This window comes from Cordyceps militaris, assembly GCF_000225605.1.
Source record: "Cordyceps militaris CM01 unplaced genomic scaffold CCM_S00010, whole genome shotgun sequence".
NCBI classification, from domain to species: domain Eukaryota; kingdom Fungi; phylum Ascomycota; class Sordariomycetes; order Hypocreales; family Cordycipitaceae; genus Cordyceps; species Cordyceps militaris.
Window position 1 is genome coordinate 109497 of NW_006271978.1, and position 15364 is coordinate 124860.

The following is a 15364-nucleotide window of genomic DNA, read 5'->3' on the forward strand; positions in this document are numbered from 1 at the left end:
GGCGGCGAAGAAATAGAGGAAGGGAGGAGACTGGCTTCGCGAGGGAGGGGAGGTGATGTTGAAAGAAGACTCTGGAAAAGGTTCCTGGCCTTCCGAGGAGAGTTGGAGGGTGGCGTGGGGTAAAGTATCAAGTTCACTTGTTGGGAAGGCGGAGGGGCAAAAGACTCTAGCGCGGCATGGTCGTGCTGTACTTCGCGTCGGGCTGCCCAGGATTGGTACAATGAAGATGCAGTCAGAAATGAAATATTCAAACAGGAGTGCGCTGCCGGAATGTGCAGATGCGCCTAAGCGTCAATGGTTGACCGGAACAAATGTACTCGGTCTTCAATAATGACTGGCGCAAGCAGCGGATGCTGCAACTTTGGGCCGCAGATGCGGCTGGTACAGCGGGGATCTTCAGTGGACCGAGCTCTGCAGCAACCCCGGTACACTGTTGACTGGCAACTGGCACGTGAGCGATGGCTGAATTAAATCTTTGATAATATTGGGAGTTTCCATATTGCTTTGATTTCGGTAAGTTTTGATATGAAAATTGAACATATCATACGAGGAATGCGCAGTCATTATATTGAGCAGACGCTTTGCTTGCCTGACTGGTTCATCGTGTTGCTGCAAGCATCCAGTGGATTTCGAGACCCAATCTTTACTGGTGCGTCCTTGCCAGCCAATCAGGACCATGACATACTCACCGAAGGCGGAGACGCTCATTCTCCTTGGACTCAAGCCACATGCCTCCACCCGGCCGAGCCACATCCCCAATCCCTTGTGGCTTCTCGTCGGCAGTACGGAAAAATTATTCTTACCATCCCACTTTTAGGTCTTCAAGCCCTTTCTGTGGGCATTTCACCCGTGAGCCTAGTGATTTTATTCTTGTGGCCCTAGCTGGCCCGCTTTTACAGGCGAGAGGGAGGAGCCACGAGCACCTTCAGCCCACCAACGGATTTGCCGACCTCTGGAACGTCGAAACCCTCTCTTTTCTCTTGCACGTTCAACCACAACATCACCACAACCCAACCGTCACAATGTCCACCCCCGAGCTCGCTTCTTCCTACGCGGCCCTCATCCTTGCCGACGATGGCATCGATATCACCGTATGTTTCAATATCGGCGGAAACACGGGTTGTGATATTCTGGATTCGACAAATATTGGTCATCTGTGATTTGGGGAATTAAAGACGAGGCCAAAAATCTTCGTGGCTGGGCTGAAGAATCGACGACACTGTTGGGCAATTGATACATTTTCCTTCGCGCCGGGTCCGATTGAATTTGAGCGCAGCCATTCTGAACATATGGCCCCGTCTTTTCTTCTCCCACTTCATATGCGACACGAAACATTGCGATGACGAACACAACCCGACTGCCGCCACCACCTTGCGAAGCCCCATACTAACTCTCTTCAGGCCGACAAGCTCCAGGCTCTGATCAAGGCCGCCAACGTCGAGGTTGAGCCCATCTGGACTTCCATCTTCGCCAAGGTACAACCTACCCGATGACCCCGCGCTTCCTACATCATAGCGCGACCCCAACGTACCCCGAGCGAGTATTGACGAACACGACACGCTAACTGGATTCTTTTCGCTGCGCAGGCTCTTGAGGGCAAGGACGTCAAGGATCTCCTTGTCAACGTCGGCTCTGGTGGTGGTGCCGCCCCCGCTGCCGGTGGCGCTGCTGCTGCCACTGCTGCTGCTGACGCTCCCGCTGAGGAGGCCAAGGAGGAGGGTAAGACAATTCTCTACAGAGAATGCATCCCCGCCATTGCGACAGCGCTAACGTATCTCGGGTACAGAGAAGGAAGAGTCCGACGAGGACATGGGATTCGGTCTCTTCGACTAAAGAACCAAAATACCCACAACAAAAAGCCTACGACGAACTGTTTTCTTTGCTTCCTTTTGTAATTAAGACTTTTTTTCCACTGCATGGCTTCGGCATTTACGAGACAATCGACTCGATACAGGTTTTTTTTGGGAAAAAAGGAGGGCAACCACGACGTATCCCTGCGCGGGTGCCTTGGGCAGAGTAGCTTTTTCTTCCATACGATAATGCGATGAAAATGCTTCTTGAAAGACACGTCTTTTTTTAATGGAGTTATTTTACGCGCGGGGTTAGAACATGAGAAACAGAGCTGGTCTGTTTTTTTGTTACAAAAAAATGGCACTGAACAAAAAAAAAAGTGAAGATAACAAGTGTCTGGCCCTGCAAACCGTGATTTGTGATGCCGTGAGGCCGGTTGTTGGGTTTTTTGGCGTAAATACTGTGTGAATCATGGTATCTGCTACTATCGGAATATGAACATCCGACTGCCTGTCGCTGACTCTTTTTGTTCCTGTCTACCTCTGCTTTTTCCTTCCACTTCTCCTATGACGCCATACCACCAGGAAACAGCTGGGTAAAAGCACATACCCACTCAATTGCTGCACTCTCTCACCTTTCTACTCTCAACGCCTGCCACATGCTTGCTAAATAAAATCTAAATACAGTGCGGCTGAACAGTCTACTTGACAATCAGAGAGGCATTGGGAACGAGGCCCGCCTCCTTGAGCGTCTTGGACATGTCAATATCGCCCTGGAACGTTTGGCGGGGAAACGTGGTTGAGAAGCTGCTCACGGACGTGCCCGTCTCGGTTTGCAAGGCCTCGGCCAGCTCAAACAGTGTCGTCTCGGCCGGCAGCGTCTTCATAATGTTGCCGGTAGGCGTCTGCAGTCGTAGGCGCGCCTCGGCGTGGTTGGCCTTGGGCCTGGGCGGAGGAGGTGCGGCGGTGGTGGCCGCGGCGGGCTCTGGTGCCCTACCCTCCCGCGCGGCCTTGAGCTCGTCGGCCTTGCGCTTGCGCTCGGCCTTGTCGGCTTCAATCTTGGCCTTGATACGCTTCTTGGCCTCGATGTCGTCAAGCTTCTCCTGGCGCTTGCGGGCGGCCTCCTTGATCTGCTCCTTGCGCTGCAGTTCCTCCTTTGCTTCCTGTGACTCCTTTGTAGACTTTTGGCGAATTTGCTAGAGGGCTCCTCGTCAGTCGCGTGTCCGTGAGCGCGTCTCGCACCGTTGGCTGAGGCCTCTTACCTCGTTGCGCTTGTGGTCTTCCTTGTCTTGGACGGCCTGGATGGCGCGCTTGGATTGCAACCGCTCGCGCAGCTCTTGGAGCTTGGCCTTCTTCTCCTCTTCGGTCAGGGAGGCTATCTCTTCTGTCGATTCGGAAAAGTCGGTATGCTCGCTGTTGGAGTGGGTTAGTATGGGCGGCAAGTTAAAAGGCACACTAGGCACAGGTAAGAAAGACTTGCGTTTTGCTGGCGTGAAAGCTGGCGAGATCGGGAGTTCGGAATTTCTTGCCGCATTCGTTGCAGACTAGGGACTTTGCAGTGCCAGACTCGAGCGCGGCAATCTGGGCTTTGGTGTCGTCGTCCTCTGCGTCATCGGCTGCCTTTGTCGCGGCTTCGGCCTGGATCTCCTCGATAGACTTGTCTTGATTATCTTCGAGCCATTGCAGGGCACCCTGGACTGTATCACGCCTTCGTGTTAGCTTCCGGCATCACAGAAGTGGGCAATGAAGGGCAGACGGGGAATCATACGTCCTCCGGACTTTTTGACGGCGAATTCGGCACGGGTCTTATCAAAGCCCATATCGAGCAGTTGATCTAGATCGGAAGGCATTGTGGCGTGTTTCTGGTTGGTGTGCAAGCCAGTGGTGTTGCGTGAACTGGGCAAACGAAGCTCGGGTGCAGTCAAGTGGTGGGGTAAGGTGGAAGTTGATGGATGGCAGAGGGGCAAGTGACGTGCGGAGTGCGGGTAGGTACCTAGGCAGCACCGCGACGAATAGATCGAGTAAATAGGTACCTACCTAGTCAGTGAGTTTTTACGGCTCGAATGTATTATTTTATGAATTTTATATAAAAATGGTTTACATTGGTGTCGGCTGGGTAGGGCGTGCTGCTGGCGAGCCGTGAATTGGCTTGGCTAGATAGTCCGATCAAATACCAATCAATTGTCATCGGTGGTCTCAAGTAAATGGTGTTACAAAGTACCTGTCAACGCAATTGCGTGGCTGGCTGGCCAATTGCCTGGTGCTTTCATTCCGCGGCGCATGAATGCAAGCAGCAAGACAGTGTGGGCAAGGCGTGGCAGCAGGGCTGCAATGCAGACTGTACGTGTTACTGCACGATGCACAGGAATATTCAGCATCAGCCAGCCAGCCAGTGAGTGCCTTGTTTCATGTCGTGAGGTCACTGTCAGACGCCACTGTTGGAGGTATGGTTGTGGAGGTCGATTCGAAAGAGAAGAAAAAAAGGACGAGTAAAAGAAGTGCAAAGAACAGATGCAGGATTATGTTGTGTATCATTTTTCGGTCGGACAACGCAAAGGGTAAACAATTGCAGCCCAAAGCACACCTTGTGTATTATCAAGTTCATGATCTGGGCTTTGTTCCAGCCCAGCGAGGTGCTACACCAGGGCTATTCTGTATCGCAAGGCCACTGTGGCGTCGACTAGAGGTTCATTTCCAGGGAAGACACAACCTTCTCAGGTGCTCGGCTACCTGGTTTGCGCAGGTCTTGACTATCAGGTAGCGACTACCTAAGTTCTAACCTGGGTACCTTGGGATGTAGAGTCTAGGTACCCAAGCGGCCACCAGGGCAGCAGCGACGTGTTGGATTGCTATTTGACTTGGGACGGACGACGCTTCGACGCCCAGACAAAAAGACGCTCCGAGGTCCCTCCTCCGCTCCCCCATATTTACACGGTAGCTTCTCGAGCCCGTCCGACAAAGGCACGCCTCTAGTTATTCTCCCCCTCAACTCCTCGCTCTTGTTTATCGTATTCCTGCAACTCCTTCCCCCACTCGTCGCTGCTCTGTTGTATTCGCTTTTTTTCATATTCCAAATCTGCTTCAACCACCGCGAACCCGCCCGCCACGAGCCTTTTGCGTCGTCTCCTCCACCAAGAAACACCACCTAACTACCACCTACCTCTTATTCGACCACGCTACCCACCACCCCGGCTAACCACTCCTTGTCCTCGGTCGCTTCGTCATCCGCCCCGAACACGTTTGCATTGCAACCCGACTCAACCGCCCATCATGTCTATCGACGTCGAGCCTCTCGAGCTGAACTTTCGGCGTATGCTTCCATCCGTCCTGCGTTTGCTCTGCCTCGTCGACATCATGCTAACGTTCGTCGTCATCCCCCAGGCCCCTTTACCGTCGAGGTGTCGCAGACCCTCACTATCCGGAATACCAGCGCCGCGCCATTGGCTTTCAAGGTATGACTATCCCGTGCGCATGCTTCCGGCCTCTTGCAGCTAGCCGCACTCGTGATTCCTGATTCGCTTGATGTTGACAATGGTACCCGTCGCAGGTGAAAACTACTGCTCCCAGACAGTGCGGCACCAACCCCCCTCCTTCGCGACGCGTCGAACTCCCCGGCTAATATGCCTGTAGATACTGCGTTCGACCCAATGCTGGCCGTATTGAACCCGGCCAGTCTTTCGATGTCTCCGGTGCGTGTGATGGCCGCGCATGTCCCTCTTGTTCGTCCCCCAGTACTAACGAGATTCTGTAGTCCTCCTCCAGGCCATGAAGGCCGATCCTACGCCCGATTCGAAATGCCGCGACAAGTTCCTCGTCCAGTCGGCCCCTATTACGGGAGATAAAGAGTTTACCAGTATTGCTGAGGTGGTGAGTGTCATATGTCCCAGCGTAAACAGTGGCTAACTGGACCTAGCTCGACCACACGGACAAGAGCTTGAAGCAGGAGAGAAAAATTCGCGTAAACTGGCTTCCCGCGCACGGCGAAGCTGAGCCGAGCGCTGCTCTCATGACACCTAGCAAGAAGCTCGCCAACGGGGTATGTAACTTGGCCCGGGCTGCCCTGTGGCTGCGCTAATCACGTCTATGCAGAACGCGGATACTCCCGACGTTTCCCACAACTTCTCCTCGCCTGGTGCCGGTGCCCCTCCCCCTTACGACGACGAGGGTTCCACCGTCGATGCCGAGGAAAAGGCACCGATAGACACCCCCGCTGCCCTGGTCAGCCGCGCCGTCCCCGCCGTCAAGGACGCCGGCAACGAGACGCTCGAGGCGCTCAAGGCCAAGTTGGCGGCCGCGCAAGCAGAAATTGCTAGCTTCAAGGATAGCGGCCTCCGCCAGCGCGCCGTCAAGACCGGCGAGAGCGCGAAGGCGCACGCTGGTGACCTGGCGCAGACGGTCAAGCAAAACGCCGACGGCGTCTCGGTGCAGCTCGTGGCCATCCTGTGTCTTGTGAGCTTTTTGCTAGCCTACCTTTTCTTTTAGAGCAACATTTACGCCGGTCCATGATTGAAAAGTGTTTGGCTAGAGAAGAAGCAGAGCAATTAAAAAGAAAGGAACCAGGATGGTTGTAGGAGTTTGTGTATTGTTTGCGTTGCTCTTTTTGCTTCTTGATTGAATTGCACATTGCTGGAAAATCTGCACTTGGATTCAGAAATCTGCATACTGGCAGACGCTGCTCAACAGACGCTCCTTTGTCAAGCGAAGCCGCCTCGGGCAGCTGACGAAGAGGCAATGCACTGTCAACAGCAGAGGTGACAACTGTGCAGTAGCAGCAGCCAAAGCAGGCGAGGGTTGAAGGACGGCTTGACGAAAGCGGAGGGCAAGGCTCGACGACGGACGACGAGATTGAAATTCTACCTAGTTTTGACTGACCTATTGCGACTCTGCGTGGTCTTGCTGTTTTCTCTCTTTTTTGGTTTTTAGTTTTTGCCCTTTTATTTTCTTGTTCCATTGTATCATGGTATGAAGCTAGTTTTATGTAATTTTCATGTCACTCAACAAGCTTACTGTCTTGCTTTCAGTAACGGAATGACTCGACGCAGCAGCCCCGTTCTGGTGCTGGATTTCTGTATGATATGATACATGGTGCATGCCTGGGGGCATCCTTCATTCCTTGGCGGTTCGGAAGGCGCAGAGAAAGGGAAAAACTTGGGCCTTTTCGAGGTCCCAGACTCCGTTGGTTACGTAGACGTCGTCCTTGAGCTGCTCGAGCACGGCCTCCTTGGACTCGGCGAGGGCGACAAAGGAGCTGCCGTGAAAGTCAAACGTGGACGGGTCCGCGCCCTTGGGGACGCTATTCAGGACGGCGCCTGAGATATATCTCTGGTCAGCAATCCCACCACAGCACACAGCACAGTGACAGAAACTCACCTCCCATCTTGTAGGTGCCATTTTCAACCTGAGGCTTGACATTGGCCAGATGCGTGCTAATAAAGAAACGTCAGAGGATGAAAAGCTGCGACAAGTCAAAGGAGGGAAGAACGCACGCGCGGACCTCGAGGCGCTTCTGCAGCGTGCCCGGCTTGTCGGGGACGATGACGAGGAACTCGTACTTGGCTGGGGCGGCGGCGGTGGACATGGTGCGGACGAGGTGCTTTGCAGTGGCGGCGATGCGGTAGGCCATTGAAGAGCAGGGAGGATATGAGGGGGGAAGCGATAGGCAATTGAGGAGTGAGGGCGCCCAATTGCAACGTATTTGTAGTAATGATAGATGAGCAAGTATGGGTGGTATGGGTGGATGCTCAAGGAGGGGCTCCTCGGCACAACGGGGTTGAGCAACCACCCAAAGATGCGGGGTGCAGATGGATGCAGCTTACAACGGGAAATAAGAAGATGAAAATAATAATAAATAGAGATGATCAGGAAAATACTACGGCGAGGTAGAGATACTGGAGTTATGTTGCATATGCTGATTCCGCTGGCAAAGGCTTTGTGGGCTGCAAGGCGCACCTATCCAGTCAAGTAGAATTATTGCAGCAAAATGAACCACCTCATATTAATGTATTTCCAGCACTTGGAAGAGATGTTGAAAGGGCGTAGAGCTTACGCAAGTTCTATTTACTACGCGGTGATGGGAATAGAGATTAGAATTGAATTTCGATGAATGAAGGGTTGTGGAACAAGTTATGTGATGCTTGTGTCACTGGTCTGCAGGGCAACCTACACCTTAGTCGCTATTCCACACAATCCAACGGCGCGTCTCTATTTTTTAGTCGGAAATTAAAAGCAATATCAATGAAAATTTCAACATGGTCTCTTGACACCCATGTTGCATATTATATACTTGACTTGTCGGTCGAGGGCTGACAAATCGTGTGCTTACCATTCTTCCGACTCGTCGCCACCCACTCCGAACCTTCACCTTCCACAATGGTCAAAGATCAACAAAAAGCGAAGCGGAATCGCTCGCTGACGGGCTGCGGGACGTGTCGGCAACGTCACCTCAAATGCGACGAGGCGCGCCCGGCATGCCGCATGTGCACGGCTTTCGGCGTGCCCTGTCCAGGGTACCAGCCAGCACTACGGTGGGCAAACGAGGGCGCACAGCGGCCCCGAGGTCTTGACGAGGCGACATCCCGGCGGACCTTGTTCATGGGTATGTATTTGAGAGAGGGGAGTAACGAATAGACTGCTGATAGGGCGTGACGTAGAGCCTCATCAGAAGGCCATGACACAAATGATGGTGGGCTCGCTTGCGCCGTCGAGTGTGAGCAAGGCCCTAGATGGACTGGATGGCGAGGGTGCCGAACAGCCCGGAACCGTACAGTCTGGGGGGCCACCCAGGGACCGCTTCCATGGGCCTTTTGGCGTGTTATATCTGCCAAACTCGTCTGCTCACGGTCCAATGTGCCATCCGCAGGCCGGAGACGCCGCATCATCACGGTCCAGTCGTGTATCAAAGGTTCCTCAGCCCGTACACATGTCACCGGACCCATCGCCACTGGAAAACTACCGCGCGATGGAGGGCATGTCAAAGCTTCTCCAGTACTTCAAGCGCCGTGTCGTTTCCTTCTCATATGCCGCGCGTCACGATGCGACCATTTGCCCTTGGCAGACTATTCATGTACCCGCTGCAGAAAAGGCACACGACAAGATGCTTCTTGATCAAGTGCCCATGCCGGTCGGCCTGTCCCTGCTCTACTCGCTTCTGGCGGCGAGCTGCATTCACCTCGCGCCGCGGGATACGGCGCCGGCTAGCAAATGGGTTGCACTGGGGGAGCAGTACAAGCAAGAGGCCCGCCAACATCTCGACGTCGCCATCCAAGAGGAGATTCTCTCGCTGACTCGGACAAACTATGAAGAGCTGCTCATGGCGCTGCTGTCGATGACCATGCTCGAGGTACGGTTGGCTTTTTTTGTTAGTTCGCGTGTCTCACCCCAGAAGCTGACACCTATCACTTTGCTCTTCTTAGATACTGTGCGCCAAGTACAACGAGGCTGAATATCTTCTTCTCGAAGCCGAATATCTCATCCGCACGCGCGGACTGCCAGTGCCGACCAAATCGCCGCAGAGACGCACGCTTCACCACGTCTACACATATCTGCGCATCCTGACCGAGAGCACGTGCGGATGTATTCTCCGAAACATCTGCTCTGCCAAGCCTGGCGCGCGACGGACTCTGGTGACGGAGGCGTCGAGACACAAGCTGCGCAGCTTTTGCGTGGCGGATCATAGCACCGAGTCGGACCTGCAGATGACCGCCGAGAAGAGCGCCGATGCGGCGCACGACGATTTGCACCTCGAGGTCATGGGCGATTGGCGCGAATCGCTATTCCCGCAGCTCTATGGGCTGCCGGAGAGCTTGCTAGGCCTGTTGTCGCAGACGATCCGGCTGGCGAATGAGCAGGAGCTGCTACACCGCGATGCGAATGTCGACCTGGGGATGATTGCCAACCTGGGCCGACGGACCAAGGTTCTGAAGCACAACGTACTTTCGTGGAAGCGGCCATGTGAGACTGCCCAATGTCAAATTGCTGATTCTCCCGGCTCCGCGAGAAATGCCAGAGGCCAAGTCATGCCGGTTCTCGCCGACACGTTTCACCAGGCCGCCATTCTATTCTACTACCGGCGCGTGCAGAATATCAATGGTTTGATGCTGCAAGACAGAGTGCGCAAGGTGCTCGACGGCCTGTCCGCGACAAATGGACCGGGCGAAGCGGCGCAGCTGCTCTGGCCGGCATGTGTAGCAGCATGCGAAGCCATTGAGCCGCCTCTCCGAGAGGGTCTGAGCAACTGGCTCGCGCACATGGCAGGAGAAGCGAGAATACCGGTATTTAACGCAGTGGCGGAGTTGGCGAGGCAAGTGTGGGCATTGAGAGAGGAGAGGCAAGACTATACCCTAAGCTGGTTTGATGTTACAACCTTAGGAAGGTGTCCGATTGTTGCTCTATAGTGTACGACGACCATAGGCTAACAAGCAAGCTATCACATGAATATTTAAATACTCGGCCGCGCACTCTTCTGGCTAGCCGCCTCCTCCACCACAGCTCTTTCAATCTCGTCGTCTAGGGTTGGGCCCTGCGGCTCCCATCCAAGCCAGGTACGGGCCCGATCACCTCTTGTCTGGGCATTCGTCCCGAGCAGCACGGCGGCATGCGGCGTGATGGATTCGGCAGCCTCGGGGTCAACTGCCCTGACCTCGGGCGATGCGATGAAGCCCTTGTCCGCCGCCACAGTGGCGACAGTATGATCTAGGTCGTGTTGATGCCTTCTCGCAAGTGGCTCGTCGGCAGCCTCCTACTATATGCCTCCTATCATATGACCTATAGGTCCCCTACGGCTTCTGGCGGCCTCCGTCCCCTATAGCCTCCAGCCTCCGCATATATAACCTATATGTCCCCTATAGCCTAGGATAGTATATAGGTGGCTAGTCTAGCCTGCGTTTGCGGAGAAAGGCCGACTTCCGTAACGTGAATGTTGACTCTCTTGCAACAGGGCATCTTCCCTCAGGTGAGAGTCTTTTCCAATATTCGAATGAAACCTTCCTCTCACTGCTCCCATGCCCCAACGATGGTGATTGCCCTGTAAAATAAGAAGCCCAATGTCCATTAGAAGCGCACCTTTACTCACCTAGGCAGAGGGTTAGACACCACCATGTTGGCTCCCGCTGCAGCTGCGACGGCAGAACGAGAAATCATGCGAACCTCTCCCACGACGATAACTGTGTCTCGAGCGCCGAATAACAATACCGCGGAGATATGGATTCAACTGCAGTGGTCAGAGCCAGGCATCACCGCGTGTTTCGGCGCGCAATTCGTGCAGGCGACAAAGTCGTGCGCCGGGGCGCCCCATTACCATGGCCTTTCCCAAAGTGCCGACAATCGGCTGCCTCATCACAATCCCTCTAGATCCCAGTGCGGCGATTACGCTTGTGCAGACGCTGACGGGCGTCTTACTGCACTGCCACCCGCAAACGCCCAAGGCCAGCGGGCTCGATGCCACCATTACGGGCGAGATTGGATGGAACGTGGTGGGCTGCGAGGAAGTCGCCAAGGCTCTGGGAACAACAGTGCTCGAGTACACCGAGGCTGCGCCGGGCCGGGCCATTGAGCTGAGCCACGGGATGCGGCTATACACGGGTGCGGTTCGGCTGCATCTGTCACGGGAGCGCTGTGAACTCAGCATTGCTACTAGCATAACGTACGGCCAGCAGATACGGGACCGTTTGTCAAGGTTGACTTGAAGATTTTTCCACAATTACCTGGCCCTCGAATACATAAATCTTTTCCCCCTTCTTCAAAAATCCCTTGCCGCTTGTCTCGAAGTATGTTGCCGACGTGTCCACGTCGGAAACAGTGGCATTTCTCCAATATATCCACACATCAGTCTCGGCGTAGTATATCCTCGCGTCGTTGTCCACCCAGCTTGCTTCTTTCTCTTGTTCTTCGGACTTGGACAAATATTTCGGTGAGAAGGTCTAAGGGCTTGGTCAGCACTACGGTTCTCGGGTGGCCAACGTATCATAGCATTATCTCGTACCATTGCATCGTACCATTATATTAGGCGTGCACGCGACTGATTATAATATTACCACTCGCTCTCTGTGGTGATTTCGCTGAGTTTCGCCATGATCATCTCGCATGCGCCGGATTCCCTGCCCACGTGTAAATAAATTTGCGACCCGCGATGTCATGTCATCATGAGGGGGGAGGTATTATTACACGTGACCCTACACGTCCCCACTCTCCTGACTTGTGGTTCATAACTAGTTAGCAGCAAATCAATGCCTTATTATACTAGATATAAAACAAGTTATAATGCCGACAACGTAAGGTAGGCAGCCATCACTATATTTAGGCCTATATCTTATCTATTAATATAAGTATAATAGTTTTATAGTAAAGTTATAATATAATTTCCTTACTATAGAATTATAATACTCTAATATATGCAATTTAAATCGAACCCAATTCGACACCTATAATTATAAGGAACCCTAGTAATTAGGGGACTATATACTACTAGCAAAGCTAGTACCACTAGTATTAAATATATAGTGGCTAAGGATCTATAGTAAGTATAAATCGTATAAGATAACTAATTAGCTATAAGATAAAAGGGCGCCTAGAGTTAGCCTAAAGAGGAATTAGTTATAAGATTAGTAAGACCTATATATAAATTAAGCCTAAATTAAGACCCTAAGTAGATCTATAGGAATAGGACTATCTTATATAAGTTTTAATTAGTATTTAAATAGTATTTAAACTTTAATTAAAAGAATAGGTTATTCTCCTTTTAATTATTATAAAATAAGGGGGATATTTCCTAGAAGGAAAAAAGGGATAAGCTTTAGTCTTAATAAGTAATATAACCTACCTTTTTCCCTTTCTATTTTTCTACCTAATCTAACCTAACTATTATAAGAATCCTATTCTTAGCTTTTCTACTTATAGATTATACTTTAAATAAAATAATTCTAATTATTTACTTTATTATTTAATATTATAATCTTAATATTTAATTTTTTTAGTTTATTAATTATAAAAATTTAACTATATAAAAGAATAAAATCCTTTTTTTCTTTTTTAATTTAAAATATAATTTTATTTATTACTTTTTTTAATAATTATTTATATATAATAAAAAATAATAAAACCTTTATTAAGCTAAATTTTATTTTAAATATATAGTTAGTAAAAATCCTAATTAGTTTCTAAATAATTTAGATATCCTAGCCTTCTTTTATTCCTTTAATCTTACTAGATATAGGTATATAGATAAATTAGAATAAACCCTAGAGAGTCTCCTAGCTTATAAGCCTAAACTTAATTGTTTTATCTATACGCCTAGGTTATAAAATAGCTAGGTTAATGCGATCGATATGATTGGTTGTTAGGATTACTACACGACCTTCATCGGACGCAACTCCGTCAAGTTCATTCAGGAGCCCGGAGAGTGTCACGTTGTCGCCTGCGGCTTCGTTCTTTGACCCCGCAACATCGCCGACGCGGCTTTTGGCGGCCTCGATTGCGTCGATATCTCCCAAGAGAACAAGACATCGTGCGGGTAAATTTCGTAACAATTTCTGGAGGGTCTTATCGCTGACTTTAGTAAGATTCAAAACGTAGATATCCAAGTCAAACCGTCCAGCAGCTGCAAAGGCTAAACTCGATTTGCCAGTGCCTGGCTTGCCATGTAGCATATATCCGCGACGGTATGGTAGCTTTCGGTAGTTGTACCAAGATCTTGCGTCGGGGTCGAGGTACTCTGCAACATCATCCAAAAAATCCCTCTTCACAACTTCAGGAAGTATGACAGTATCCATGGGCCGTTGATCGTGCCTTTTGGCAAGTGTCCAACCGTCGCCATTCACGTAAACCGCAGTTTTTCCCTTTGAACTTTTCTCATAAATGGCTCTGCAATCGTCAAGAAAGTCTTGCAGTATCCTCGGAGACGTGCTAAAACAACTTAAGAGAACTTCTTGCCCTCTCCACGAGTTGTCTTCCACAGTCCGCACACAGAGAAGGCGGCCCTTGTACCAGAAGAAATTGCGGGTATTCCACGGCATGTAGTTGAATGTTCCTTTTTTCTCACCTTCCCGAGATGCCTGGATAGTGACGATTGAGGATCGAGTCTGCGCTGCGAATGGTTGCGACTGTACCCAATTGAGCAGAATGTCGTAGGTGCCGTCCGTGGATATCTTTGTGGTGTACACTGTGGGCGGTTAGCTTCTTAGCAGCTGAATAGACAGTAAATTTGACAAACTGAAATGCTCCTCAAGGACTGTTTGAACACGCCTGTAGGCGTACTTGAGTATGAACGTAACTAAACCGAGGGTGCAGAAAAGCTGGGTTCCAAGTCCAAGATGAGTATTTCCAGAAGTGAGAGGATAAATGTATCCCAAGGCAACACCCAAGCCTGGGAAGAAGGTATCCAAGAAAGACACCTGGGAGTAAAGAGTGCCAAAGACGTTTGACGACATGTTGGTCACTTGCAAGTGTGGCACGAAAATGAAACAGTCGTGCAACTAGGCACGTATAAATCTCGTAAAGTAAGAGAATGATGAAAGTATAGGGGATTGTTTAATAGTCTACTTTCCCTGGAAGCAGCTTGAATTCTACAGGCTGTGGGCTTTATGTAGACGGCGAAAGGGAGGACTGCCTGACCCAATTGCAACGCAAGCTACACTTGATTGAGAAGCGATAATCATTTCTCACATTCGGCCCTGGCTGGACCAAGAGACCTGCATACAAAGCTGAAAGCAATCTAGCAAGACGCAAGCCGAACACACCTCCCGCGTGAATCGAACGCCACGATATACTCGGCTGGGGTGGGCTTCTTGCGGAAGAGGCGCCTCTTTACCAGCCGTGGCTAACAAAGGGCGGATACCTTTAATCTGCGTGGCCGCAGCTCTGCGAGCCGGCGGCCAGTTTGATGCGGCGCCATCACTCGTAATATTGGATAAATATATCAAATTAGCAGCATAGCGCTCGTAAATAGAAAAGCGGGTAATGTCCCATGTTGTCCCCACCCCCTCTGTCGTCCGCTCTGTCATCTTCTCTGTCACCCTCTCTGTCGTTCTCTTTGCTGTCCTCTTTGCTGTCCTCTTTGCTGTCCTCTTTGCTGTCCTCTTTGCTGTCCTCTTTGTCCCCCTCCTTGACGCAAGCTCTGACCTTATTATCTTTGTCGTCAGCCCTGTCGTCAGCTCTGTCATCCTCTTCGTTGCCCCCCCCCTCTGTCGTTATCTTTGTCGTTACCCCTCCGTCGTTCCCTCAGCAGCTTCCGCCATGCCGAGAAAACAGCTAAGAAAAGGACCGAGACAATGCCAGCAAGCGAAGAGTCCAGAAGATGTCTGGAGACTGGTCAAGCAGGTAGCAGCCGAGATTGATCGTCGGGGGGGATTGAACCAAAACGAAGAAGACCGGCTGTTGGCTGCCAAAGCATATCGGGGGCGATTGAGCCAAGACGAAGAAGACAGGCTGTTGGCTGCCAAAGCATATGTACAACATACCACTGCACCATTAAATCGCTTGGACAAATACGGGAGCTTTATCGTTCAACTACAGGAAGAATGCAAGTCAACAATGCAGTTACTATACATTGCCGTTATCCGGAAGACCTGGTTATATTACAT

General features: G+C 51.2%; 6 protein-coding genes across 6 annotated transcripts; 3 read left to right on the forward strand and 3 right to left on the reverse strand.

Moving 5' to 3' along the window:
• Window positions 1-330: 330 nt before the first annotated feature.
• Window positions 331-1833, forward strand: CCM_09613 (60S acidic ribosomal protein P1; the record flags this gene model as incomplete). The annotated part of the gene is made up of 6 exons (XM_006674746.1): window positions 331-451; window positions 551-849; window positions 900-1091; window positions 1401-1475; window positions 1587-1719; window positions 1787-1833. 6 exons carry the CDS (start codon window positions 331-333, stop codon window positions 1831-1833), a joined length of 867 nt encoding a protein of 288 aa, XP_006674809.1.
• Window positions 1834-2491: 658 nt separating this feature from the next.
• CCM_09614 (UBX domain protein, putative) lies at window positions 2492-3978 on the reverse strand (the record flags this gene model as incomplete). The annotated part of the gene is made up of 5 exons (XM_006674747.1): window positions 2492-2986; window positions 3053-3203; window positions 3247-3487; window positions 3523-3823; window positions 3892-3978. 5 exons carry the CDS (start codon window positions 3976-3978, stop codon window positions 2492-2494), a joined length of 1275 nt encoding a protein of 424 aa, XP_006674810.1.
• Window positions 3979-5060: 1082 nt separating this feature from the next.
• CCM_09615 (MSP domain protein) lies at window positions 5061-6296 on the forward strand (the record flags this gene model as incomplete). Its single annotated transcript, XM_006674748.1, has 7 exons — window positions 5061-5255; window positions 5282-5337; window positions 5421-5479; window positions 5542-5657; window positions 5704-5826; window positions 5880-6239; window positions 6273-6296. 7 exons carry the CDS (start codon window positions 5061-5063, stop codon window positions 6294-6296), a joined length of 933 nt encoding a protein of 310 aa, XP_006674811.1.
• Window positions 6297-6896: 600 nt separating this feature from the next.
• CCM_09616 (Dimeric alpha-beta barrel) lies at window positions 6897-7413 on the reverse strand (the record flags this gene model as incomplete). Its single annotated transcript, XM_006674749.1, has 3 exons — window positions 6897-7099; window positions 7161-7216; window positions 7277-7413. 3 exons carry the CDS (start codon window positions 7411-7413, stop codon window positions 6897-6899), a joined length of 396 nt encoding a protein of 131 aa, XP_006674812.1.
• Window positions 7414-8159: 746 nt separating this feature from the next.
• CCM_09617 (C6 transcription factor) lies at window positions 8160-10183 on the forward strand (the record flags this gene model as incomplete). Its single annotated transcript, XM_006674750.1, has 3 exons — window positions 8160-8385; window positions 8441-9129; window positions 9203-10183. 3 exons carry the CDS (start codon window positions 8160-8162, stop codon window positions 10181-10183), a joined length of 1896 nt encoding a protein of 631 aa, XP_006674813.1.
• Window positions 10184-13081: 2898 nt separating this feature from the next.
• On the reverse strand, window positions 13082-14212 carry CCM_09618 (cell division protease ftsH; the record flags this gene model as incomplete). Its single annotated transcript, XM_006674751.1, has 2 exons — window positions 13082-13944; window positions 13996-14212. 2 exons carry the CDS (start codon window positions 14210-14212, stop codon window positions 13082-13084), a joined length of 1080 nt encoding a protein of 359 aa, XP_006674814.1.
• Window positions 14213-15364: the final 1152 nt, after the last annotated feature.